The sequence below is a fragment of the Anneissia japonica genome, unplaced genomic scaffold (genome assembly GCF_011630105.1).
Source record: "Anneissia japonica isolate Jap-2015-1 unplaced genomic scaffold, ASM1163010v1 scaffold456_len727751_cov192, whole genome shotgun sequence".
NCBI lineage: Eukaryota > Metazoa > Echinodermata > Crinoidea > Comatulida > Comatulidae > Anneissia > Anneissia japonica.
Window position 1 is genome coordinate 32,800 of NW_022713155.1, and position 26,558 is coordinate 59,357.

General features: G+C 33.5%; 2 protein-coding genes across 5 annotated transcripts in view; both read left to right on the forward strand.

The window, feature by feature from the left end:
• LOC117108280 (annexin A7-like) lies at positions 1-6,415 on the forward strand. Of its 3 annotated transcripts, none has more exons than XM_033250255.1 (5): positions 1-118; positions 2,716-2,978; positions 3,440-3,487; positions 3,858-3,899; positions 4,581-6,293. In XM_033250255.1, the coding sequence occupies exons 1-5, from the start codon at positions 49-51 to the stop codon at positions 4,743-4,745; spliced, it is 588 nt and encodes a 195-aa protein (XP_033106146.1). In that variant the 5' UTR covers positions 1-48; the 3' UTR covers positions 4,746-6,293. The 3 variants fall into 3 exon arrangements, with proteins under 3 accessions (XP_033106146.1, XP_033106147.1, XP_033106148.1); XM_033250257.1 differs by having other exon boundaries at positions 91-168; XM_033250256.1 differs by lacking the exon at positions 3,440-3,487 and having other exon boundaries at positions 4,581-6,415.
• A 1,760-nt stretch (positions 6,416-8,175) lies between these two features.
• LOC117108258 (uncharacterized protein KIAA0930 homolog) overlaps positions 8,176-26,558 on the forward strand; it is a 30,511-nt gene continuing 12,128 nt past the window's right edge. The window contains exons 1-4 of one of the 2 annotated variants that reach the window (XM_033250229.1): positions 8,176-8,388; positions 12,788-12,927; positions 20,335-20,343; positions 26,278-26,385. In XM_033250229.1, coding sequence (XP_033106120.1) covers positions 8,265-8,388; positions 12,788-12,927; positions 20,335-20,343; positions 26,278-26,385 — 381 coding nt within the window. In that variant the 5' untranslated portion in view covers positions 8,176-8,264. The remainder of the gene's footprint in view (positions 8,389-12,787; positions 12,928-20,334; positions 20,344-26,277; positions 26,386-26,558) is intronic. The other variant, XM_033250230.1, reaches the window with a different exon arrangement.

Here is a 26,558-nt window from a genome sequence, read left to right on the forward strand (position 1 = left end):
CTCTACATTTATCTATCTATTCATACGAAGCACGGCCGACGACCGTGTATGCTTAGTGCTACGGCGGCACGGCGAGTAGCCAAGACCAAAGGTGGTTTGGGCGTGACATCAGAAGGAGGTAGGCCTAGGCCTAATGAACTATAGCCAGGGATTAAACTAGGCCCTTTGGTACTGTTTGAAAGTGGTCATCATGCCTAGACTAACGGCCCTATGCCTACTAATAGTACTATTTAGGCCAGGCCTAACAAGGGCCTATGCCTAGCTAAAGGCCGCCTAGGCCCTAGGGCCAGCCTACCCTGGCCTAGGCTAGGCCTATTTAGCCTAGGCCTATAGCCTATATAGTGGGCCTATAGGCCTTGTAGTAGGGCAGGCCCTAACTAGGCCTAGAGCCTGTTGTGTGTGCGGGCTAGCTAGGCTAGGACTTGGGTCTATTAGTTAGTGTGGGCTAGCTGAGCAGGAACTGCAATAGCTGCAAGCATTCTGCTTCTGATAGTATGTCTACATACAGAATGGTGTAGGGTAATTTCAGCCCTGAGTCCAGTCGGCTCCTGGTTGTTTCAGCCCGACTCGTTTCATCCCAGTCTCCAGAGCATGTTTCAGCCTTGAGTTGTTCCAATCATTTCGGTTACAGTCTTTTGTTATGCGTATCGGCCTGGCTGTGTATGGAGTGACCAAGAATACTTTAATTAATAGAACATGGTGGCTAAGCAGTATACCCTTAAACCATGTGGTGGATCCAGGGGAACCCCTCCTTCGTGAAGAAACTTAACAAAATACTACTGGGTCCTGGCATACAAAAGTCATGCTAACACACAGACGAACCCCTCCTTCGTGAAGAAACTTAACAAAATACAACTGGGTCCTGGCATACAAAAGTCATGCTAACACACAGACGAACCCCTCCTTCGTGAAGAAACTTAACAAAATACTACTGGGTCCTGGCATACAAAAGTCATGCTAACACACAGACGAACCCCTCCTTCGTGAAGAAACTTAACAAAATACTACTGGGTCCTGGCATACAAAAGTCATGCTAACCTACATAGGCATAATATGTTCGCAGATCAGACAAAGCTTAGCCCAACTAGTCTTCAATTTAATAAATTATACACACTGTTTTTGGTTCGACGTTGTAATAATTTATGTACGAAAGTGCGTTCTTCAGGCCTATCGGATCATGGAACTGTAAAAGAAAATCTAACTATTCAATATTGTTGGAATATAATAATATATTGCCTATTTTTTTGATTTGAGATAACATTTCCTGACCTTTTTCAAGAAGGTGAAAACCTTGAATTTTGAAGAACTTGAAAGTCATTAAAAGACTCCTCAGAAGTCGGCAAAGCTTATTTCCGGCCATCTAGGAATCAAAAGGGGGAGGACCCCCCTTTCGTCTTGGGTTTTTTGGAAACATTTTGAACCCCCTCTTTCAAATCCTGGATCCACTCCTGCTTAAACCGTTAAACATGAAACTTAGGCTACATTACTGCAACATTATTAGTTTATTAATAAATATTTTTAGCAGTAGTTTATTAATATTACAGTTCATTATAGTATATATATTCATAAGACCGCCAAAATCAATCATTGCATAGAAATTAACTAAAGAAATTATTAACTAGAGTATAATTTGAGGAAAGAAACATTCCAACAATTATGTTCCTACGGTACTCTTGATCTTTTGTATGCTGCCCTCAGGAATGTGGGCACACTACTGCCAAGACAGAAGTAGGTCAGATGATAAAATTAGACAACTGGCTATTTTTAGGTGCAAGCACATGCCATAACAGTGAATGTGCATGTGTGTTCACCTTTCGCCTGCTATGGTTCTGATTTTTTTTTTAATTATGAAAGTTTTTTTTTTAAGCTTTAATATTTTATTTATTGTATATAGACATGGTGGATTTTTAACATCTCTGGATCCGCCCCTGATGGATCCATATTTCAGACAATATTTGCAATTTAGATTAGGTTGGTATTTACAGCTAATATTTCTAATACTATAGGAGAGACAACATAATGATGAAATATTGTTTGAAGGTTTGCATGTTAAAGGAATGCTGGCGGTACAACGTAGATCTGAAAAAAATGTTTCATTTTTGTTGTTGTTGATAAATGAAATTATCTATCTAGCTGCAAAAACAACATGCGACTAAAATGATCTGTTACTTCTGACCCGGGTCATTTTGGCCCAAAACAACCTGGTTGAATCAACTCAAGGCCAAAATGACCTGGATTCTACACGATTCTGGCTAGGAATAATACAATTTCAGAAAAAAATGTATATATTCAAAGAACTCCATACATTAATATATTAATTGAAAGCTTTTGTGTATAACTAACCTACAACAATTACAGATGTAGTTCTGAAAGTAGTGGAATGCAATCTTTTAAATCCCCATTCCCGGCAAAATTATTGCCATTATTGGGGCTGTAAAGTACTGTAGTTTGTCACAGTGAGGCACAGGCTAACCAAGGCCTAATTAATAATAGATTTGAATTTGTTAAAATCTAATCCAAAATGTCATTGAAAAATTGTTCGACTAAAATTTGACTTTACAGATTGTTAGTTAATGGAAAACACAACAGTGTAGTGTGTAAAATATGATCGACTTAAAAATTATTTCAGTTAAGCAAAGTTAAAAGTTATGTTCATCCAATGTTCAGTACTTGTTATTGTTATAAAGAAAGCACCTTGATGTTCTTATTTTGCAGACATGAGCGGATATCCACAGCAACCAGGGGGTTACCCACAGCAACCAGGTTACCCACAGCAACCTGGCTATCCACCACAACAACCAAGTGGTTACCCACAGCAACCAGGTGGCTATTCTCAACAACCAGGTGGTTTTCAACAATATCCAGGCAGTTATCCACAGCAGCAAAGTAGCTATCCTCCTGCCCCAGCTGTGTACGTCCCACCACCAGACGCTGCTTATCCTCCACCACAAAATACAGCATACCCTCCACACGCAGGTGTAAGTGTTAAGTGTTCATTATAAACATTTTCAGATATTAGGCTTTAAATTCTAAAGACAAGAGGTAAAAGCAAACAAAGCTGCTGGTGCCTTATCTTATATATTATTATTGGGACTAATCGGGGGACAAGAGGTTTAATTGGGAGTGGAGAGCAGTTTAGCTGGGTTAGTAAGGTCGTATGAGGTGATTTTTTTTTTTTTAATTTAGTGTAATTTTTTCTGGTGTGCGTGCATTTCTGCCACCCCACCAACTTCCCAATCCCTTAAATATTACACTAGCTGTAGAAAGATGCTCCTCATTCTGAAGAAAACTTCTGAAAAAAAAAAGAAAGGTAGCTTTTCATGAATTACTTTAAATAAATCACCAAGAATTCAAAGAACATAATTCAACTAAATCTGCCATTTGTTCTCTATAATGTGGAGCAATACTGCAATTCAAACATATTTGTTATTTTACATAGGCTGCACCAGTACCTGGTTATGGCTACACCGCTGGCATGGCTCAAGTAGTGAGTTTCAAAATGATGGCACTATTTTTTGCATAGAACTACATGCTAAGTTTTGGGTTTAATTCTGATATTGATAACTGTGACTTTTTTATTTAATACTACAGCAATGATGACAGTGATATACAGTAGTAATAATAACAATAATAAAAATAATAATAATGATATTAATAATAATAATATTAATAATAATTATAATAATAATAATAATACTGTATACTACTCATTATAATTAATTTATATAAGAAGCATTTATTTCCACATATAGCACATAAAAGTTTCTTTAACACTCCTACACAAAATAAAATTTATGAAAAATAATAATATAAGGCTCTAGCATTTTTTATAATTTAATATTCTTGTATTTCCGCAGACTGGGTATCCTCCACATCCAACAGGTGTAAAAGGACACAAGGTAACCATTCTACAGTTGTATTCTTTTATTTTATTTTTATTTTATTTGGGTTTAAACTGAAAACAGAAACAAAAAAAACAGAAAAGTCCATTGAGAGGGCTTTTCAACAGGTTCAGGCACCCATAAAACGACACATCCTTGTGATGCACATTTCCCACGGCAAAAAAATAATAATAGTTATAGAATGTGCATGGAGCTTGCTTGTGTGAAGCTGGAGTGGGAACAAATCAATTGAAGTACAGTAGTATCTTCTGTAGATTCAGTTTTGCAGTGTTTGTTAACAAGTTTGAAATAAAAAAATAACTTTAAAGAAATGTTTTCTGCTAAAAGTTTAAACAAGTTTGGTTTATACAGTAGTTTAGGTGATTTAATGTCAGTTAAATATACTCCATGACACAGATTCATGTTACAGTGGTCGTATTTATTTTTTTATAATACAAATTCCCAAAATTCACAGCATTCATTTTGAAAAGAAGCCCCCCACCCCCTCTTTACTTTGCATAGGTAGCCTCGTAAAGAAGCCCATCTAAAGTTAGCAAAAAAAAAAAAGGGAAAAAAAGTAGCCCAGGGCTTCAATTGTAGAAAATAGTGAATAATTTGCTGGTGTTTGTTTTTTGATCCTCTTAAAATTGGATAAATAATATTGCTTTTCTGAATAATTTAAGTTTTCATTTTTTTCAGGTTAAGAAAGTGAAGAAAAAGTCCAAAAAACACAGCAGTTCCAGCTCAAGCAGCAGCAGCAGCAGTAGCAGTAGTAGCAGTTCTTCTGACAGTGACTCAGGTTATAAACATCATGGCAAAAAACATAAAGTCAAAAAGCTTAAGAAACATAAATATAAGTATTGAGGCTTGAGCAGCTCATTTGCTTAGCAGTAGGGGTGAGGTTTGAAGAAAAGTGGGGTATTTCCCTGAGCTTCAGTTTGAACTGTGCCTGCTTACTGCAGTTAGTCAAAAAACATTGTGTATTAATTTAGTTTTTTCTAATTGGGTTTTGACATTAGTATAATTGAATTACTTTACTGTAGTTGCTCTAGTACTAGCCCCCTCCCACCTCCTGCTTGAACATAAAATTTTGGGGGTGGGTTATACCCAGGGAATCCCAATTTCAATCAAAAGTTGATTTTTTAGCCCTGCATGCCTAATTTAAAAACAATATTCAATTTTCTTTTTGAGTATTTGTAAATTTCAGCCTAGATACACATTCAAATTATAGCCTGCTGGGCTTTTGCCTGAGGAAAGGCTAGTATGTAAAATTAGGCATAAAATATGGGCTGGGATTATACCCGAGGAACTATGGTATTGGCATCATTTTCATCATGTGGTAATGAGTATAAATAGTTTGATATTCTTAAGTATATTTGTGACCGGTTTATTTTTTACCTTCATTTTAATTGATTTACTGTATTGTTAATAGTTTAGTCCCACTTTGATTGATTTACATTATTCTTCAATACTTTTAATTATACCAAGGATAAATTAATTTTTCATTTATATATTTTTGAAATTTTACAGTTCTCATGTTTGATTGACCAAAAAACATTAACTATGTTTCGTTATTGAGTTTGATTGGTTTGCACCATTCGTCATTAGATCAATTTTAATTTTATTTATACAAATCTTCATTAATTTATCTTCACTTTGTTTGGTTTACTGTAATATTCATTAAGGTAAAGTCAAATTGCAATTGATGTAGTAAACTATCTTGAATTTATATTTGCTTTTGGTAACAAAACAATGGCAGATCCAAGGAATTTGAAATAGAGGGGGATCCAGGGAGGGACCTTCACAGATGAAGGGTACTCCCACCTGAATATGACCATTGTATTATGGCACCTCAATGTGGCTGGGAATGGCACTCTCAGACTTAAATATGAATATTATTTTTTTTCTCTATTTTTTTATGATTTTGGAAAATTTGAGGTTCGGGGATGGGGGGGGGGTACAGCCTGGCTTTTCCCTCTTGAATTGGCCACTGCAAAGATCAACATTGTAATTATGCATATTAATCATTAGTGACATAACTGAAATGTATAATTTGTTTACAATAATGACTAGATGTAACACAAAGTGTTTTTGAAGATTTGTTAGAAGTAAAAAAATACTTTGATGAAATTAATTGAAATTCTTTAAAGTGAAATATTCCAATTAATAGCAATATTTTATTATATATTTATCAATTTTAAGTATTTATTTCATATTGTTCAATATAATATATATTATACATTAAACACATACGTGCTAGGATGCGACAGCTTCATTAGTATACCTGGCGGTGTCAGGAGAGAGCTGGTAAGATCAAAGCTTAAGTATTGTGCTTTCTTTATTTGCTTTGTTACATTTTATTCTGGTGATCTTTCCTTTTTGGAGGTTTTTGAATAAATTTGAATTATACTCGAAAATTTTATAAAGGCAATTTTTACAAAGTACATTCTACATTACATTAAAAATGTGAACTTTTTTTAATTTTAGGCAAGGTTGATTTGAAACATTTTCTGAAATAAAGATAATGAATACATTACTGCTGTACTCTAGTGCTTTGTGATTGGGCGTTGAATGTTTTGAATCAGTGCACCAAAGGAGGGACAGGTGTGTGTGGGGGGTGGGGGTTTTAGGGGTGAAAATATTTGTTGGCCGAACTAATATTGTGATTGCCAATTTGTATTGTGGTCTAATAAAGCACAATTTTGGGCCATCTTAAACCATAAAGTTTATCGCCAAGGGCAGATATAGGGAGGCCACTGGGGATAACCCTACAAAAAAAAAAAAAAAAAAAAAAAAATGAAGAAAGGAAGGAAGAAAATGAATAAGAAAGTGGCTATCACGGTGCTACAAAACAGCTATTTTTGATTAAAATTGGCATGTAGGCCTATGGTTAAGAATTTCTAAAAAATAATCCCCGCTCCCCCCACCCCCAACATTTACAATTTACACTGACGCCTATAAAAGAACTTCATTTGAAAAGTTTACCAAACAACATGAGATTTTTGGTGCCAGAGGACGTCTTAACCATCTTCATTAAGAGCAATAATGATTATGGTGATGGTAATGATATTGATGAGTTAATGATAGTGTTAGGCTAATTATTGTGGATCCACATCTGTTTTGCTCTGACAATTTTTTTTATTCCATCATTTATTTTAAAATTTTTATAATGAATATATATTTCGTAAAAAAGTGTTTGACTGAAGAGATCAACACAATATTATTAGCTGGCATATGACTGTCAGAGCACATACGCGTGTATTCCTGGCCGCCTTCTGATTGGTCAGTTGTTAAGTTCGACGACTCCGAAAGGTCCATTGTAACATATTTTAGCGGTTTTATTGCATGGAAAAGGCTATATCGAAAGGCTGTCATTGCTGCTGTCTACTTGTCTATTGTTTTGTGTTGATTGTACTTTCTACATTATTGTGCAATTAAGATTTAAAAATGTCATTAATTCTAATTATGATATCGAACAATAATATGTGAATGAAAGGAATGCAAAGTAGCTCATTCTGGTAAATATTATGTTCAGAGCGTGGACCTATTAATAAATAGACTGGTGGGCTTCTCGGCCCAGAGATCAGAACTTTCAGTTTGATTAAAGGTTTCATATTGTTATCGAAGAGAATTGGCACAATATTGACAGTACAACGTATACATATAGAATATAGGCTAATAAAATACACACGAAGACTCCATTCAAAATTTATAAAAATACTAAAAATATACTTTTAACATAAATAATATAAAGGCCTATACAAGAACTAGTATTACTATAAGTTGTTTTTATTATTATTATAATTATTATTATTATTATTATTATTATTATTATTAATTTATCAGTTAGATTAAAGGTTTCATATTGTTATCGAAGAGAATTGGCACAATATTGACAGTACAACGTATAAATATAGAATATAGGCTAATAAAATACACACGAAGACTCCATTCAAAATTTATAAAAATACTAAAAATATACTTTTAACATAAATAATATAAAGGCCTATACAAGAACTAGTATTACTATAATTGTTTTTATTATTATTATTATTATTATTATTATTATTATTATTATTATTATTATTATTATTAATTCCATTGGCTTTTAATGTTCCATTGCTATTTAATTATTCATGAAACTTCAGTAAGTATCGCCCACGAAGCTAACGAGAGGGCTACTCTAACAGTAGCTACTGATACTGAAGCGTGAATAGACGCCACCAGCGGCCAACAAGTTGTGAGCAGTAAGTTCCAACTTGACCTTTTAGATTTGACCTGACTGGTAGCTGGAGCTCAGCTCAATCCTAGACTGGAGGTAAGCTCACAATAAGGTACTGCACAGCTAGTAAGCCGAATATATCGGCACAGGTTTTTCTCTCAATGAGAAAGATGGCAACTCCTGGACGTAAGCCTCGAAGGCAGAGCTCCTTTCATCGAATGATATCTGACATCATCTCTGAACGGAAAAAGGATAAAAAAGGTGGTGCAACATGTGAAGAGTTAGGTAAGTACCCAGCAGTTCATGCACTAGCGAGAGGGCCTAGGCCAGTCTAGATAGTCTGCTGCACTGCAGAGGGCCTGAACTCAGTCTGATCAACAGCGTGTCATTCCAGGTACCTAAGTAGAGGACAACTTTGAGTTTTGGCTTTACGGACACACCCCCATGGCGGCAAATTAGTGTAACTGAATGGGTTAAAACACAACCATTTCATTTTTTATTTGAATACAGATTTATTTAAGTTCCACATTTTTTAACACTTTCTAGTAATGGTAATATAGCATACCAAAACAGCAATAATAAATGAAAATGGCAACGCTATATTTATAAGAATGGAATGGACCAAAACTGGATAAGTCAAAACTGCCAAAATTGAGCGCCGAAGGTCCGGCTGCGAATTTGAACTAGGCAAGGCGGTACAGGTATACCGTTTGTTAAACACCAATTGGTAATATTTTTCTCTTTCTCTTACAGAACAATGCAAATGATCATGTTTACAATAATAATACTTGTAAAAATATGAAAGTACTGTATGCTGAATGGTGATGAAAGAAACACCTTATTTTCTTAGCTTATTTTTTAACATGAATGAAATTTTGATATAATATAAAAGCAATAACAATTGTAAAAATAATGATAGTGAAAAAAAAAATATATATATTATGTATATTCAACCATAGTGACAAAGACAAACAGGTTCCTACTGTCTAAATAGACTATAGTCCTACAAAAAATCCCATTTAAAAACATTCAATCATACTTGACAAATGTAAATAAGCCACTCACATGTACATCAGCATTCTATACTGCAACTGTGAATTGCGATCGAAATCATCTGTACATGTTGCCGTTTTGGTCTGTTGCCTTTTTGGTACTTGTCATTGCCGTTTTGGTTTATTGCCCTTTCGGTTATTGCCATTTTAACTGTAGTTTGTAGGCCTATTGTACTGTATGTTCTTTGTTATAAATATGTATTTAAAGATGTACTGTCAGACAGTCAAAAAATGGAAAATATAAATTCTGTCTGTTTCTTAGTGGAAGCTAATAATTTATTTGATTCTAAGTTTTGTTTGTTTGTTTGTTTTGTTTTTTAGGTATTTTCCTGTCTTTGACTCATAGTACACCTTTAAATAATTTACTCTTTTTATGTATGTGGTATAGTACTATGTTGTAAGCAGCCATAATTCAGAATATATATATTAAGTTAAATGATATTTATTTTGATCTACATTTATAAATTTATTATTTATGTCAAATGCCATACCGTTGTATTTATAGTATAATTTAATATGAAAAGGGTAATTCAGTAAGCCATAAACCGGCTGCACCCACACATTCAAATCACAGAGCTTGTGGTTCTGGTAATTATCTACTGCAGTTTGTATTGAATATTTTTGTTTTTTTATTTTAAATTGCAAATATTCATCTTTATTTAGTATAGTTAATTTTACAATTTAATTTTACTGTAATTTAAACTTCTAGTGAATATTTGATTTAAAAAAAATCTATTTTAGCAAAGGAAATAAGCATTTATAGATTTCAAAAAATTAAAGTATTTTATTTAGATTGAGCACTAATTCTTTTCAGAATGTTTTGATTAAAAAATATTATTATTATTAAAATATTGAAAACTAATAATATAAAATTAACATTATCTATTAATAGAATCCATCTGCCCATGGGTGTACCTAGTTAAGAAGGCTTTGGGCAATGCCAGAAATATTTGACTAATATTGCATGATCATTAATATTAATAATATTATTTCTTCAGAAACATTACAGAATGAATAATTCATTACATGTTAGTATCTCAGTGCATACTAATCAGAAAAGGCATGTTTATACCAGTAAAAATGATAACTGTGAGCTTGGTACCCACTTAAAATAAGGCATACCAGCCTTAGTTTGGTGTCATTCATTCGTTCATTCGCTTCAATCTTCCAGTGAATTCATTCATAGGCCTCAATCACACAATGAATTCATTCATAGGCCTCAATCACCCAATGAATTCATTCATGGGCCTCAATCACCCAATGAAAGGCACAGAATTGGTCATATTTACTGTGTGTGTACTGAACCGCAGAGATCTTTGGTTCTATTCTGCTGCTGCTAGCCTACAATGCAAGTTAGCTATGAACTGTTGTCTCTTTAACTGTTTAAGTCCTGAGGGAATCAAGGCCCACGATTATGAAAGTACTCAGGTACACTTATTATTACTGTTAGTGGATTTTCTCATTCCATTCTCTACCTAACCCTTTTTCTACCTTTAGCAAACTTTATTATTTCAATCTTCTGGGTTTAGTATTAGTGAGGATCCCATCCTATAGTAAAAGATTGCACTACATCCAGCAAACTATTGTTTAATATTTCCTGTACATGTCAACATAAAGACCTATGGTGGCTACTCTCTTAACCAACCATTCCTCATAAGTGAACACTCTTCCTGAACAAGCGGGTCATTCCTTATGTGAAGTTCAGCTGTATCTGGGTGGTTGCTTACTGTTAACTTATTAGCACCACAAAGGCATTATTGATCAGTATATCATTGAACAATACAACATTCAATTCAAAATTAAATTTATTTTCTTTAATGATTTTATTAAGGGAAAACTCAAGGTATCAAAAGACCAGCGTTTGTAGGCCTAAGCAATGAATTACTGTAGGTAGAATAGGTGTATTAGTTATATAGTTAGTGTACAGTACGATCGCAAAATATTTTAAAGCCCCATTTTAGTTGTATGCAAAAGGATAAAAAAATGAGAAATTGAGACTATTTCTCATAGGACTTCTTTGTTACTAGGCAAATTCAGAGGTTGTAGATCGCATCTGCTGGAATGCTTTCATTTTTGTGTATACTTTATACAGTCAATAAAGTGCGCCCTCTCTAATGAGATTAGTTTTTGTACTTCGCATCTCGTACACTGCGGTCGATCGAGTAGGCCTGATATATGATTAATTGTCAAAATCTCGGTTAAAATTGTTTTTTAACAAATTTGAAATAATTCCAATGAATATAATATTTCTCAAGTGTCAATACTAGCAACAAAAAATATCATGTCGGCCGTTTTTATATCTGATAACAGAACATAAATTGAGGTAAGGCTAGGCCTAGCCTAGCAGTATTGGATAGGTTAATGTTTCCGGCGCCTACTGTATTTCTTCGCAGACCTATCACAAAATCAAAGATAAAAAAATAATGGAACACAAAAAAAATCAAATTTCAGTCTTATTTTACATTTTTTCATGTTTACTCATGTCTAAATTCAGTTAAACTAGCCAATTTTGTATTATAAATCTTTGATATACGGAAAATCAACTTTTTCTAAACAACTGAAATATTCAGGGAATGGGGCATTTAGTGCATAATATTATTAGCACTGCGCTTTTGTAAGTAGGCGTAATTCAGAATAATATCTCCCTAAGGTAGTACTAGTAGTTTAAAATGCAAATGAACATTAATTGAATTATATGTCAAATAGTGTTGGTATTTATAGAAATGTTTTCATTTTAAAATTTTACTTGTTAACACAGATACACAATTAGCATGTTATTTCTTCATTGTATTTGTTATGAACTTTTTTGTGTCTTAATTTGTTGATTGAGTTGGCAACATTGTGAAGTGTTTGGTGTACCCTTCTATCGAGAAATGGTCAACTCTTACAAATTTAAGAAAATATTGAAAAATCAAAAGAATAATTTAATGTTGGAGGCTAACTTCATTTGGTTTCAATTGGATAAATATGAAGCAAATATTAAGTTTTGATGAATTTGCTATTAAGAATTCCACAAAATATACTCTACGTATTTTTTTGTCTATATATTTATGTTGCTTTGTTATGGTACCGTATACAAATTCTGAACATATCTTATGCCAATTGATAGTCTTTTTACTAAAAAAACATTGTTTTACTTACACATGAACCTAGTTTTAATAGTAACCAAAAAAATATATATATATAATATTGAATATTATTAGGATTATGTTTTTAATTTTGGCACATATTCTTTAACATCTATTGGCATTTAAAACATTTGTTTTGTATTTTAAAAAAAATTGTATTCCTTGCTGCTGTTTTTAAAAAAATTTTACTGACTTTCTTTTTATTAGTATTTTTGCCCTAATGTATACATGTGTTGTGTACTGTTTATATAAATTTTATGATATATTGTTTGGTAATTACTGGATGGGAGTGGCTCTCTGACATAAGCTTACTTAGAGACCAGGCCCTTCCACCTAGCTGTGTATTTGATTATTGGCAATAAAGAATAAGAATAAGAAGAATAAGTAAGAATGTTTCTTGAGATTTAAAACCAATAGTTAATTGCCTTAGACAATCAACCAGTCATTTTACCTCAAAAACCTTCAAGAAATACTAAGATTATGTTTAATTATATTTTTCTTCAGGGGGTTATATATTAATGGATGTCAACTGCTTCTGGACAAAGATATTTGCGGAACATTTCTTGGAGAAGGCGGACGACCAGGGCGATGATATGTTGTTTTTCGTGAGAAGGAAAGAATTCAAGACCCGGAATGAAGCTCAGGTAAATTAAGTGAGACAACATTGACATTACTGAGTTTCAAGGGGTGTAGGTTGGTTTTGGTCTGTAGGGTATGAAAATCGAGCATGCAGAAATGATCCCAATTCTAATGAAAACTTAATAGTCATATTTCGTTTTTTAACCTACTTTATATTTGGAACTCATTTTCCATCATGGGGGAGGGGTGCACCCTGGCCTACACAAACGAGTTTTAGTTCTGAGATAGCTAGTACTCGGGAATAGTTTGACTTTAATACCCTATTCAGACTATACACTCTCTTGCGATCGGTTGTGATTCGTTGCGATCAGATTCCGTGGTAATCGGGAGTAATAAAGATTGTAGCGCCCAATCGCAACGGGTAACAATTGCGATATCGATTACATATCGACTACTATTGGTGAGCTTTCACACATGATTTTACTTTGCGATTGGGTGTCGCAATTGCTACAACCGATCGCAATGCGATGCTAGTCTGAATGGGGTATAATGCGAGGCATTTGTCTAGAGTGTGAAATCTCCTAGAAATCTGTCATCGCAGACATTGTTCTTTTGACCAATCAGAAATTCTAAAACACATGTACACGTCATCTTCGACCAGGCTGCGCGCGCTACAATAGTTACTATGATGTGCCATCGCATTGTTGAATTTCAAACAATTCATAATTTTTTTGCCATTCGTGCTACACTTGATACATAATTAACATACAGTACCAGATTAATTTTCATCTAAGAACTAGTCACTATTATTGGTAGTAAACACTATTTTGTATACAGTAAATGGCAAATACAACACATCAATGACACTTCAGCATTTTTCCTTAATCTGATATTCTTATAGAATATATTATCTGAAGAGTTGTATCTAATGACGACCAGATATAGAATAATGGATCCAAACACAATGCTATGTCTATCTATATTTAGAAACTCTTTTTATACTGTATTATATACTGTACGTATGAGGAACATTGTCAGGAAAATTATTTTGTATATAAACAATGGCTGTTTTGTTTATATACAATCGTGATAGTGGTTGGAACAAGTGTGAATGCCAGGAAACAGCACTTTGCCATCAATCAATATGGATACTGTACAAATCCAATTATACAAAGGAAATATGAAAATTAATGATGCTTTTTATGTTGGGTTTAATGGTAGTTCAGAACTAAAGTGTTGTATATGCTAGTGGTGTTAATTAGGCTCAGACGTGTTACTGAAGTTAAGTGCTGTGGAATATAAACTATTTTATGAATGTGGAGGTACAAATTGCCATGACAACTTCTAAGGCCAGTGGCATCCATGACTTGGCTTTAGATTAGGATTGACTACCATACTAAGTAGACTAAGGTTACCATGGCTACTTACTCTTATGGTGGTTTCAGTATTCATAAAAACAACCTCAAGATAATGTCTCAATTAGCAACTACATTCATCATTAATTGTCGGGATTACTGTATTACAATCATCATCAACTCACCTCATTAAGTCAAACATTGTTTTCTGTATTATCATAAATATAGACCATCACCTTCATTATCGTTTCGCCATTGTTGTCATCATTAATGTCATCATCATCAGCTATACTTAAGCGTGGCAGGACCGCCACACTTGGGTTGAAAAAAACAAAATGACCGCCACGCTTGGGCAAAATAAGCGAAGATTGAACCACCCTTAAAATGTTAGCACCACGCTAAAAAAATGTGTATTAAATATGTTTTATTTAAAACGTTATAATAATAAATACCAAAATGTCGAACTGCAGGCAGATCCACAATGTTCCCCTAGGGAACAGTGCTTGTTCAATCATTGTGTCCGACACCATAAGTAGTATCAAAAAATGTATCCGCCCTTTTAAAATTCTGCACACCACCCTTTAAATTTTGTGGACAACATTTTTTGAAATTCCGCCACTCTTTAAAAAAAATCCTGGTGGGAGGGCTGATCATCATAGTTATCAATCAATCATTATCTTCATCATCATGATCATCATCATTGTCAATTATCGTCATCATTGTAATTATCATAATTGTCAATCTTGATAATGATCATTATCTTTAGCTAAGTCATCACTTAAAATCATTACCACCACCATCACTTTAATCATCATCATCATCATCATTTTCGTCATCATAATTTTCCTCTTCGTTATTATCATCATGCTTGTTCAATCATTGTGTCCGACACCATAAGTAGTATCAAAAAATGTATCCGCCCTTTTAAAATTCTGCACACCACCCTTTAAATTTTGTGGACAACATTTTTTGAAATTCCGCCACTCTTTAAAAAAAATCCTGGCGGGAGGGCTGATCATCATAGTTATCAATCAATCATTATCTTCATCATCATGATCATCATCATTGTCAATTATCGTCATCATTGTAATTATCATAATTGTCAATCTTGATAATGATCATTATCTTTAGCTAAGTCATCACTTAAAATCATTACTACCACCATCACTTTAATCATCATCATCATCATTTTCGTCATCATAATTTTCCTCTTCGTTATTATCATCATGATTTTCATCATCATCATCATTATCGTCATCATCATAACTTTTATCATCATCACCATCCTTATCCTTAATCATCAATGTCTGTTATCCATATCATCTCTTCATTATCACCATTATAACCTCATAAATAGGTGCCATACCAATTGTCTGGTCATTATTACCGGTATACATCATACAGTAGTTTTATCATTTTTATTTAAATCATCTCATTAGATTCTTTAAATCAACCACAGGCCTTTATTCTAATGATAATTGTTGTTATTATTATTATTGTTATTATTATTATTATTATCATTATTCAGTGTTCGAAATAAGGCTTGTCCGCTTGTCCCAGCCAACCAAAATGTCCCACGGACAACCAGAACTATAGGGCAACTTGTCCGTGGGACAACCAAAAAATTTTGGACCCAAACCTCACCTCAAGTAATCGTTTTTTGCCTCCCGAACTTTACTGCGTTGTTGTCACGGGCGCAGCCATTTTGGATTCGTCGAATCACATGTTTTCTCGCGTTTTGGTCTGAGACTTGAAATGAGGTGCCCTCTCGCGATGGGCGGGCCTCACAACAAGGCACTGACTCGCGTATCACGGCGAATGGATGTGTGCATGGGAAGGCGTTCAAACTTTTCATTGAACTCTTCGTCATGTCGGACGATCTTAGGAAATGGCTGGGTTTGAAGGAAAAAGCAAGTTCAAGAGTGGAGAGAAATGAGAGAAAAAGGGCTACTGACCAATCCTATGATAAGGAGAAGAGGCAACAGACATTCAGTGTAAATTACCCAAACCCATGCTCTGACAGTGCTACAAAAGCAGGAGGGAAAACAGTGCAAGGTAGAAATGAAGCAAGCAACAGATAATGTACGGACAAGTAAAAACATTTGCGGACAACCGAAGTTTCCATCTAGGTTGTCCGCCGGACAACTTTAAGTTTTTCCTTATTTCGAACACTGTTATTATCATTATTATCAAGCCCATAGCCAGGTAGGTTCGTTGGGTTCGAACGAACCCCCTTTTCATGAAGTGCCCTTTCAACAAAGGCTGGCTAGCCTACACTTTAGGCCTAGCCTAGAGCCTATCATCATTAAAAGTCCTATTTTAATACCTGATTGTTAGGCCTACCTAGTAACCTTAAAAATTCAGGCCCCCTCAACCTTGACTCAGAAATAACCAGGATGGTGTCCGGTGGGGGATAGTTTCACCTGTGTATATATATATATACATATGATTATAATACGCTACAACCAACCATACAAATTTGTCTCGGTTCTTTTTGTTATTGATTGTCTTAAGTGAGTATAGTATGATACAACTTCATGCTATATGAACAAAAAATAAAGAATAAACCATACTGGATTCTTTGGAGTTTGTATCATGCTACTGTTGTTAAATTACCAATACTGTAGTACTAAAAGTAGTTTTTTTTTTGTTTTTTATCTTTTCCCAACTCAAAAAATTACCTCTTTAATATATATATATATTTTAATGTATGGCCTCTCAAATCAATTAAATAACACCTGTAAATGCTTAGAATGCTGGACCCCACCAAGGTTTTGGCCCTGGACCTCCCGGGGCCCTTGGCGGCCCCCTGGCCCCAGCCATTGGTGCTCGCAAGTGCCCTTTCCGTGTTAAAAAGAACCCCCCTACCAAAATCCTGGCTACGGGCTTGTTATTATTATATGCTTGTGGCATATGCTGTAAATCTCAGTTGATGGTGTTTGTTTCTGAGAAGAACTGTTTGGATTGTGATGTCAGTCGTTCATGGAAATGAGTTCTACCGTGTTGACCATGGGGAACCATTTGTTCACTTGTCTCCTTAATAAAAGGTTTTGTGTTTGGCACTCAAAAATAATCATTAATCATTGTCACACTGCTAATTAATTTAATTAATCATTCTCATTTCCTTTAATTTGAGATAAACAGACTTTCAGAAGTACTTTTGGGATAATTAATAGTAATTAATTATTTTAATTACCACTGAATCTACTGAAATTGATAGTTCTGTGATTGAAATCATACAGTTACTTATACAGTTACAAAAATAATTAATTTTATGAATGAATTTATTTAATGATTATTTAGTATTTAATTTATTGATTAATAATCGATTACCGTAATTTATTTGAATAAATGCCCCAATTTGAATTATTGCATTGTAGCTGCACATTTACAGTGAGGTGAGTATCCGAACCCAATTTACACCAAAACAAAAATAAACGCCTCCCTCGATTAAATGCCTTCCTCAAATAAATGCCCACTCAGAAACCCTTCTCAACAAAAAGCCCCCTGGGGTGTTTATTTGAATAAATGCAGTAATCAATCATGTATTATAATTATAATAGATTTGGTTAGAAAAAACATATTATCCTCTTGATGATTGAAACCCAATACAAACCCTCCAGTTACTGTAATACCATTTGGCTGCTTTACCGAACTACAGTTGTAGGCGACGATGTACTGGTAATGCATTACCCTAGAAAGGGAACATTGTGGACGCATTTTTCTCAAGGTCATTGTAACATCTTTATCACTGATTTGGTGCTGTTTGTCTAGAACAAGTTGAATATTTAGAGATTAGAAATGATAATGTGAATTAATGGTGACAATTTCATCAATTGCAATCACAGTTATCTAGACCACAATATTGTTACATTCTCTTTAATGCATATATTATTTCAATTCAAATCATAACAGTAAGAAAACAGAATAATATAATATTTTTTTTCTCTTTCGTGGGGTCGTCCCACTTTTATTTGTTCCATGATTTCTTTGAACATAAATATTGTTTTGTTACTATTGACATATTTATCACTTATTTTAAATTAGTACTATTATTCTATTTCCTTTATACATTATTTTTTTTCCATTTCTAAACATTATACAATTAATACAATAATTTAATTACTCCTCCCATCAAACGATCAATGCAACAAAGCATAATCACCCAACGGTCAAGAAAGTATGATAGTAATAATGATACTAATAATGATGACGATGATGATAATAACAACAATAACAATAATAATGATAATAATAATAATAATAATAATAATAATAATAATAATAATAATAATAATTAACTTAGTCAATCATAGCAAATAGCTTATTTAACAATAGTGTTCTGTACATGCAATATTGAGGTCATATTAACGCAATTGCCCCAGAGGTAAGCGGTTATAACTTATACCAAAAATGTCGCCTTAATATGAGAGGAGGAGGTGTGGCAACTTATGTTCATAACACTATACCATCTAACATTGTTGATTTTATCACCGTTCCTGAAGACATTGAATGTGTGTGGACCAAACTGCAACCATATAGATTACCTCGTGAGGTTTCCATGATATACATATGTGCTGTGTATTGCAGCCCGAATCGTAATCGAGACTATCAGCGATCACTTGTGAATCATTTGCGCGACTCAATTGACGCAATCCGTTTACATAGTTGCCTTGCTAAGGTAATAATAGCAGGTGATTTCAATGATGTTGATGTTTCTCCTCTCACCAGGCATGTCTGTGACCTGTACCAGGTTGTTACAGGAAATACTAGAAGGGAAAAGACATTGGACTTGATATTGACAGACTTAAAGGACTTATACTTACCACCAGAAATCCATGGTCCTCTTGGGAAAAGCGATCACAATGTGATCATTTGGAAACCACATTCTCCATCTAGTTTTCCTTTAAAAGTCGGTAAAAAAGTAACCAAGTCATTTCAACCTCTTACTGACTCTAGTATCTGTCTCTTATACACATCTAGATGTGTATAAGAGACAGGCTAAGTTGCGTTGTTTGTGATCGATGTCACTATAACAACGCAACTTCACTCGTCGCGCTTTTTTGAACTACATATGTCGAGTGATTAGATGATTTGAAAAAATCCTTACATTAAATTTAAATTTATTAATAAGTATTGCAAGAATCATAATTTAAACAAATGCCAAAAGAAACTTATCTAAACTGGTACTTCATTTAGGGGGCCCCCCCCCCATTATGGCGTCAATGGCTTCACTTTTTTCTGTACAATGATTGGCCGATGAGCAATCCATCCAGCTATTTTAGTAGAGATCAGTGGTGTGTACGTGTGCGTACTTTATGTATCAAATAACACTCAACTTTCACTCACCAGCAATTGTTGGGACTCGAAAAAATGTATACGAAAACGGTTTCCCACCATAACCAATTGGCTGTATGTATCAACATTTGAATCTAATCCACCTTATTAAGATTTCAGTTGGCAGTTGTACCATTTGAAATTGACACAAATGGTCATTTTTAGCATTTAAACTCACTTAGTGAAACTAATTTGATGCCATAGGAATGGGTGGTGCATCCCCTCCCCCAGCCTACACCGATGCTTTTGGGGAAATGCTGATGCCACTGGTGATGTTAAGGAACCACTTTAATATATTGCTACTAACACTTGGTTGGTTTATGTAACTGTAATCTGAATAATATTAATAATACTCTATTGTACACAAAATACAGTAACATATTTTGATATTGAACTCACGGTAAGTGATGATTACTATAGGACTGGAAGTCTATCTTTACCAGGAGTTAAACATTAACGTAGTAGTTCTTATCAACAAACAATGCAGATCTTTTATTAATTTCTTGACCAAATTATACTTTTTTTTATCTTTTAGCAATATTTCCTCTGCAGCATTATTGATATTCATGATAAAAAATGTTGAATTATTCATGCCATTTTTAAATTTTTCCTGAATTACCATATTGTAAATAGTGGCCTTCTTGAAATTCAAATCCATCAACATACTTGTTTCTATTATTTTACTAAATATTCATTTTTGTAAGCTTCCATCCCTTTGTTCATTTTTAATATATTCTTTCATTATTTTCTCTTCTTTTTTCATCATTACTTTCTTTACAGAGTTTTCAGGTAAAGTATCTTTCCATTGTGAAATCTTGTGCATTCACATAAATGCAATTTTAATTTATGTTTTACTTCAATATTAATTTTAAATATTTATTCACAATTTTTAGATCACTATTACAATTAGGCCTGTTAATTTAACATTAGCATTGGGTCTATTAAATAAAATATAATATTTATAACACTGGTTGTTGGTAATCATACTGTATATAGTAGTGACAAACACTACACTTAAATGTGTACTGAAAAAAAATTTCTATCCCAAAAATAAAAATGGAAGGTCTAAGTAGGAGTTACTCAATAGTATTGGCTATGTTCTCACACGGCAGCTAACGGTTAGCAGGATCCGGATACTGCTAACCGTTAGCAGCTGTGCGTCCATGCGAAAAGATCCCAATCCGGATACCAACAATATGATGATCGAAACACTGGCCAATAAGAAACTGGAAATTGCAAACGCGTACGTGTGATTGGTTGATGATAGAAACGCCCTCAACTTGCTAACCGATAGCGCTTGCTAACCGTTAGCGTATCCGGATACCACTAACGGTTAGCGCTAACCGATCAGGCGTTCTCACGCAGGTGCTAACGGTTGGCGCTAACGGTTAGCTCCCGATCCGGATACTAGGGCTCTCGTGAGAACCAGGCTATTGTCAATCTTTTAATATTTACTGATATAAATTTTTAAGAAGTTTAATTTCTAACATGGAATTAAAATGATCTACAGTACCTGAATCTGGTTACGGGAAGGATAACATTTTTAATATTTTCTGTTTTGCAGGAAAACCAATTATAATATTTAATATAATAACAATTAACTTTTAGAACAGTTACTAATTTATGAATAGGCTGTTCTTCAAGAAATCAACAAATATAACTATTAATGACTAAAAACAACTATAAAACTAGATAGAACAATGACGTAAAATAAAACTTAAAATATGACGTAAAATAAAACTTAAAATATAATAAGATGAAAAGAATTAAGATTAGGAATTAATAATTGGTGCTTTACTGTTTCTTCTGATACCATTTACATACTTTAATAGGTGATACATTTATGGGGTTTTTAAAAAATTTAATGTTTGGTTTTCTTTTATTTCTACATAATTCTTTCTTTTTTACTGGTTCAGTCTTTGCATGTTGCACCTGCAGTACCACATTGCAAATTAATGAGCACTGTATATAAAGCTGATGTGGGCGATGATAATATTGATCATAATTTTTGCTTTCAAGTAGTAATTATTTTGATGTATGTGTATAAAGTTTATCTGGGCAATGATCACCATTTGCCTTCCAAATAGCAATTTTGTAGTGTTAATATAGTGTTAATAGTAATACACTGTCTTATTGTTGATATAGTGTAAGGTTAGTATTTGTGTTATTTTACTGTAGCATTAAAATTGATTAAAGAAGCAAGTTCAATAACACGTTGGGTATCAAGTAATTAAATATTGATTGCCAGTGTATTCAATTTATTAAAGTGTCCTCCCTGTTCAGTCATATCCCACTTGCTGTGTAGAACTCTAACCTAATAAAATTTAATGAAAACAGTGTAGTTTGTTATTTTATTGATACAGGGAAACCAAAAATATTAAAACAATATTAATCTCGTAATTGAAATAGATTAGAATAACCTGTACTCACTGAAAGTTTAAAGATATAACATGAAAATTAAGAAAAAGCTAAACCTTTGAATTGATTTTTAAAAAGAATCAAATCTGTTGTCACCTTTCAATAAAATTAAAATATAGACAAAATAATAATTTCTAATAATTTTCAGACACCATTTTATAAGTTGCTGGTCTAAGTATTGTATTATCACCCACTATTATTAGTGTTGTTGTTCTTGTTGCTGTTCTATTATTCAGTTCCACTGTTGTTCTTGTTTTGGTTTCGGGAGGAGGTGGGGGGAAGGAAGGGGGTGGTGGTGTGCGAAAGTTTAGAATTTCACCCTCTTACATAACAAATCTTATTAGTGATCGTAAAATTACAAGGACCCTCCGATCATCATCACATCATCTATTACATAAACCACGAACATGTACTAGCACCTATGGTGACAGTGCATTTTCAATATCAGCTCCATCTCTCTGGAACAGTCTTCCACAGCTTGTCCGTGAGGCCGATAATGTTACACTTTTCAAGTCGCGTTTGAAGACACACCTCTTTTCTTCTGCTTTCTCTTTTTAATGCTCTCTTTGGTTTTTGGTTTATTTTTTAGTTGATGTTTCAGCGCATAGAGAAGTTTGATATGCGCTATATAAGTACACAATAATAATAATAATAATAATGTGGAACTAAATCCCAGTTGCAATGAATAATGATTGGCTGCTGAACTGCATTTTTCTGTTTTCATCATCTTTTACCTTTGTTCTCTTTGATCCGTTATTTGTACTGTGTGCCTTCAGCTTCACTTGTGTATCAAGCGTTCAACACAACTTCAGAAGAGATATAGTAAATCTTCCGTAATGTATTTTACATAGTATCCAAACCTGTGATGGTGTGTAATATTACACTACATAACCTTATCACTATGAACCCTTAGGACCAATTACACTTAATATTTTTCTATGTTTAAATTATGTATCATCTTGACTGAATACACATGACATTTACATTAAAATTATCCTTTTTTTTTTCTTTTTGTGTTTGCAAATGAAATAATATAATCGATCAAGATGAACTTTAACCTCAATAATAGAGCTAAGTAATTAATTATGAGAAATTATTTAATCGTCTTATATTTTTTTTTCTTTTTGTTTGCAAATAAAATAATGTAATCAATCAAGATGAACTTTAAACTCAATAATATAGATAGGTAATTAATTAGGAGAAATTATTTAATTGTCTGAAATATTTATTTATACCATGGTAATGAACTATTTGGAATTAATTAGATTGTGCAAATATTGGCTTTAGTAGAATTATGAATTAATAGACCACAAGGGAAATGTGCTTCTTATGCACACCTGTATAGCTTTCTGAGAACAATTACACCATTAATGTGATCAGAAATATATCATCATACTTTACAAAAGGTTTACTGTAGATCTGGGTCAGTTAGCAGTCACCTCAGTTTGATACTGCTCATTGAAGAGAATTCTAAATTATTACTCTGCCCAATACTGATAGGCATTTAAAATCAGAAAGTATACAGATCATTTATTTTATAATTCTACATCATTGACAATAAATTGAGAGATGATACTAGTCCTACATTCATTCGCTTCCCAGTATTAATTTGAAACTGAAAATAAATAAGCTCAAAATATAGTAAGTAGGCCAAATATAACAAAAAGAAGTTTTTCTCCAGGTTTTCAGAACCCACTTTTTCCCATGATAATTGCCCAGGCTTACTGTAGTTGTATCTACTTGAAGGCGTTTCCCTGGCCAAAGATGGTTATTGCTTATGAGGATGATTTGATTTCTGCATTATTTTTGTGTTGTTTTGCCTCATGAAGGATGTAGCTAAAAACAGATGGCAGAATTTGATATATAAAACATGTTTTTATTTTTAATTTGGCCTTAAAAATGTTTCCTATTCATATGTAGTGTAATAGTTTCTTATTTGCTCTACTGAAACTTGGAGGCCTACTATAATAGGCTTCCTGCATGATTATTAGCTACAGTATTCCTGTTTTCTGGGTACAAGTCCAAATCAAAATCGGTCAAATTTTGTTTGCAGGGGAGTGGAGTTGTGGATAGATAGTGGGCTTATACTTAAGAAACTATGACACACAATTACTCACAATCACTATAAAGCTTCTCACCAAGCACATCAATATAATATTGGTTGTAACTGTCTTTAATATTCAAGTTTTCAATTCTTGTTAGTACTGAATATTTAGAATTATTTATATCAATCAATTTTGTTGAGAATGCTCTCAGATTGTGATATTTTAGCTCAACTCTTTCAATTCATCATAAATTAAACTGCTTCATTAAAATGTCATGCCCTTTTTAGATATACTTCAACAGCCATTACCAAACGTTTTGAGTGTAATGTTTTAACGTTGATGGTCGAACTGTTAATCCACATCAGTGTACTGTAAGGTGAATGGTGCTGTAAAACGTGATTATCAGATAAATGGTGCTATTGAGTAGCATTTTTTGAGATATTTTTTGAGTGTTAATGTTGTGGAATTTTTAGATGATTATACTGTAAATTGAGTGATGATGTGAGATGAATAGTGGTGTGTAATGGAATTATGGTCTTCCATTTCTATAGCGCATAATAAATGCAATGTCTATATGCGCTCTTTCACCCAGTGTCAAGAAAAGACGAAAGGAAAAATACCAACAAAAAACAAATTAAGGAAGATTAGAATTGCGAAAAAAGATGAAATTTAAGTCTGGATTTAAAAAGAGCCAAAGATGAAGCCGACCTTAAGAAATTTGGTATTAAGTTGTTTCGCAACTTAAGTGCAGCAACAGAGAAGGATCTATTGTCACAGGTTTTCAACCGACCAGAAGGACAGTAAAGAGCGGTAGAACTGGATGATGTGGACCTGAGTAGAAGACTACATGTAGTGAGCGCAATTTGAGGAGGTCATCATTGTACTGCGGAGATGAACAATGAAAAGACTTGTACACGAAAAGAGGAATTTTAAAGTGTGCTCAACAGGTAGTCAATGAAGATGACAAAGAGTAGCAGTTATATGTTGACGCTTTGGAGTAACATTCAGCTAAAGCTGAAGTTCCCGAATAATAAGTGGCATTATGAAAAATGAGATCGGCCATTATTGTACTGGAATGTAAATTGAATCATGGGAGATGAATTATGCTGTAAAATTATAGTGGCATTCTGGAAAATTTGTGGTGTTATGAGATTAATGGTGCTGTGAAAAATGAGTTGCATTAATTATTAGATAAACAGTGGTACTGAAAAAAACTAGTAGCGTTATGAGATGAATGTTGCTGAAAGATTTGTATATGAATGTCCCAGTATATTATTGGATGACACCTTAAATTAATGTTAAAAATCAAATTTCTTATTTTTCTGTATTTTTTATCACCATATCTAGAGGTTATGGCGTATCTAGAGGTTTTAAAATGGGGTGGGGTGATTTTAGGTGATTTTTAAATACTTGACCATGATTTTTTTGGGGGGGAGGGGACAACTGGGTGGCGCGAGTAATTTTTGGAGTGGGGGTGTGCACCCCTGCCCTCCGCAAGATACGCCACTGCACTAAGTATAGTTCAATTTTGAAATCATTTCTTTAGAAACTTGCATAGCACTACATGTATGCAACACTTGGAGCTTGATATTTTATTAAAATGTTATGCATAATCTAGAAGTAGTGATCTGTCTTTAAGTCTGAAAAATCTGTAAGTATTCAATGCACCTTTCTGCCCCATCCCTTGTATATTGATGCTATTAAGTTGTGGGACATAAAAGATTGTAAACACACATAATCATGTGTGTTTAATGGATATAATTATGTGTATTCCCAACTGATAAATAACACGTTCTTATTGGACAGTTGTTAAGTTTGAAAAAACACTTTCGAAAGGTTATCAAAACATTTAATTGCTTATTTAGAGTAATCCCATTAGGCGAAACTTTTTTTTAGTAGTAACAAAAACAAGTCGATTTTCTCTGATTCAAAACAAAATTATTTTCAATATCCTTAAAATGTTTGCTAGCCAATCTATATAGTATGGATCATTTTAATATAGAAAGATAAATATTTACTCTTTAAAGGATTAAGCAATTAAAATTTAAAAGTGCTGGTTTTAATGTTTATATTGTAGTTGCTCAACAAAAAACAGCATATTAATCATACCATAAAGTAAATAAAAATTATAAAATGAACTTCCCACTTTAAATGTCAATATAATACAAGCACCAAGTTTTGTATCTTTGGCTATCATTATCAGGTACAATGCAAGCACTATTCAATGTTATATAGTATTCTTAAAATCATATTTTTGCAGGCATCCATTGAGGTGTTCAGAAAACATGATTCTAAAAACCTGCCCAGCCTTGGTGACCCATCGGTTGATTGGGAAGAAACCGTTTATCTGAATCTCATCCTACATCAGGTAAGTGTCTCCTATCTCTAATAGGTGTTATCCTTAGCCATGTGTATTCCAAAGAAGACTGCTACTACAACAGTAACAGTAACAGATTAATTTATCGATCAACATGGTTAAATCAGCTTATAAGCACATATTGTCGTTAACCCCGGCCTTAAATCCCTGTCGGACAGGCCAAA

Coding starts and splice junctions, on each gene's coding strand:
- LOC117108280 (XM_033250255.1), top strand. CDS start 49: ATGCTTAGTGCTACGGCGGCACGGCGAGTAGCCAAGACCAAAGGTGGT. Junction 2,979..3,439: donor CATACCCTCCACACGCAGGT/GTAAGTGTTAAG, acceptor TATTTTACATAG/GCTGCACCAGTACCTGGTTA. Junction 3,488..3,857: donor CCGCTGGCATGGCTCAAGTA/GTGAGTTTCAAA, acceptor GTATTTCCGCAG/ACTGGGTATCCTCCACATCC.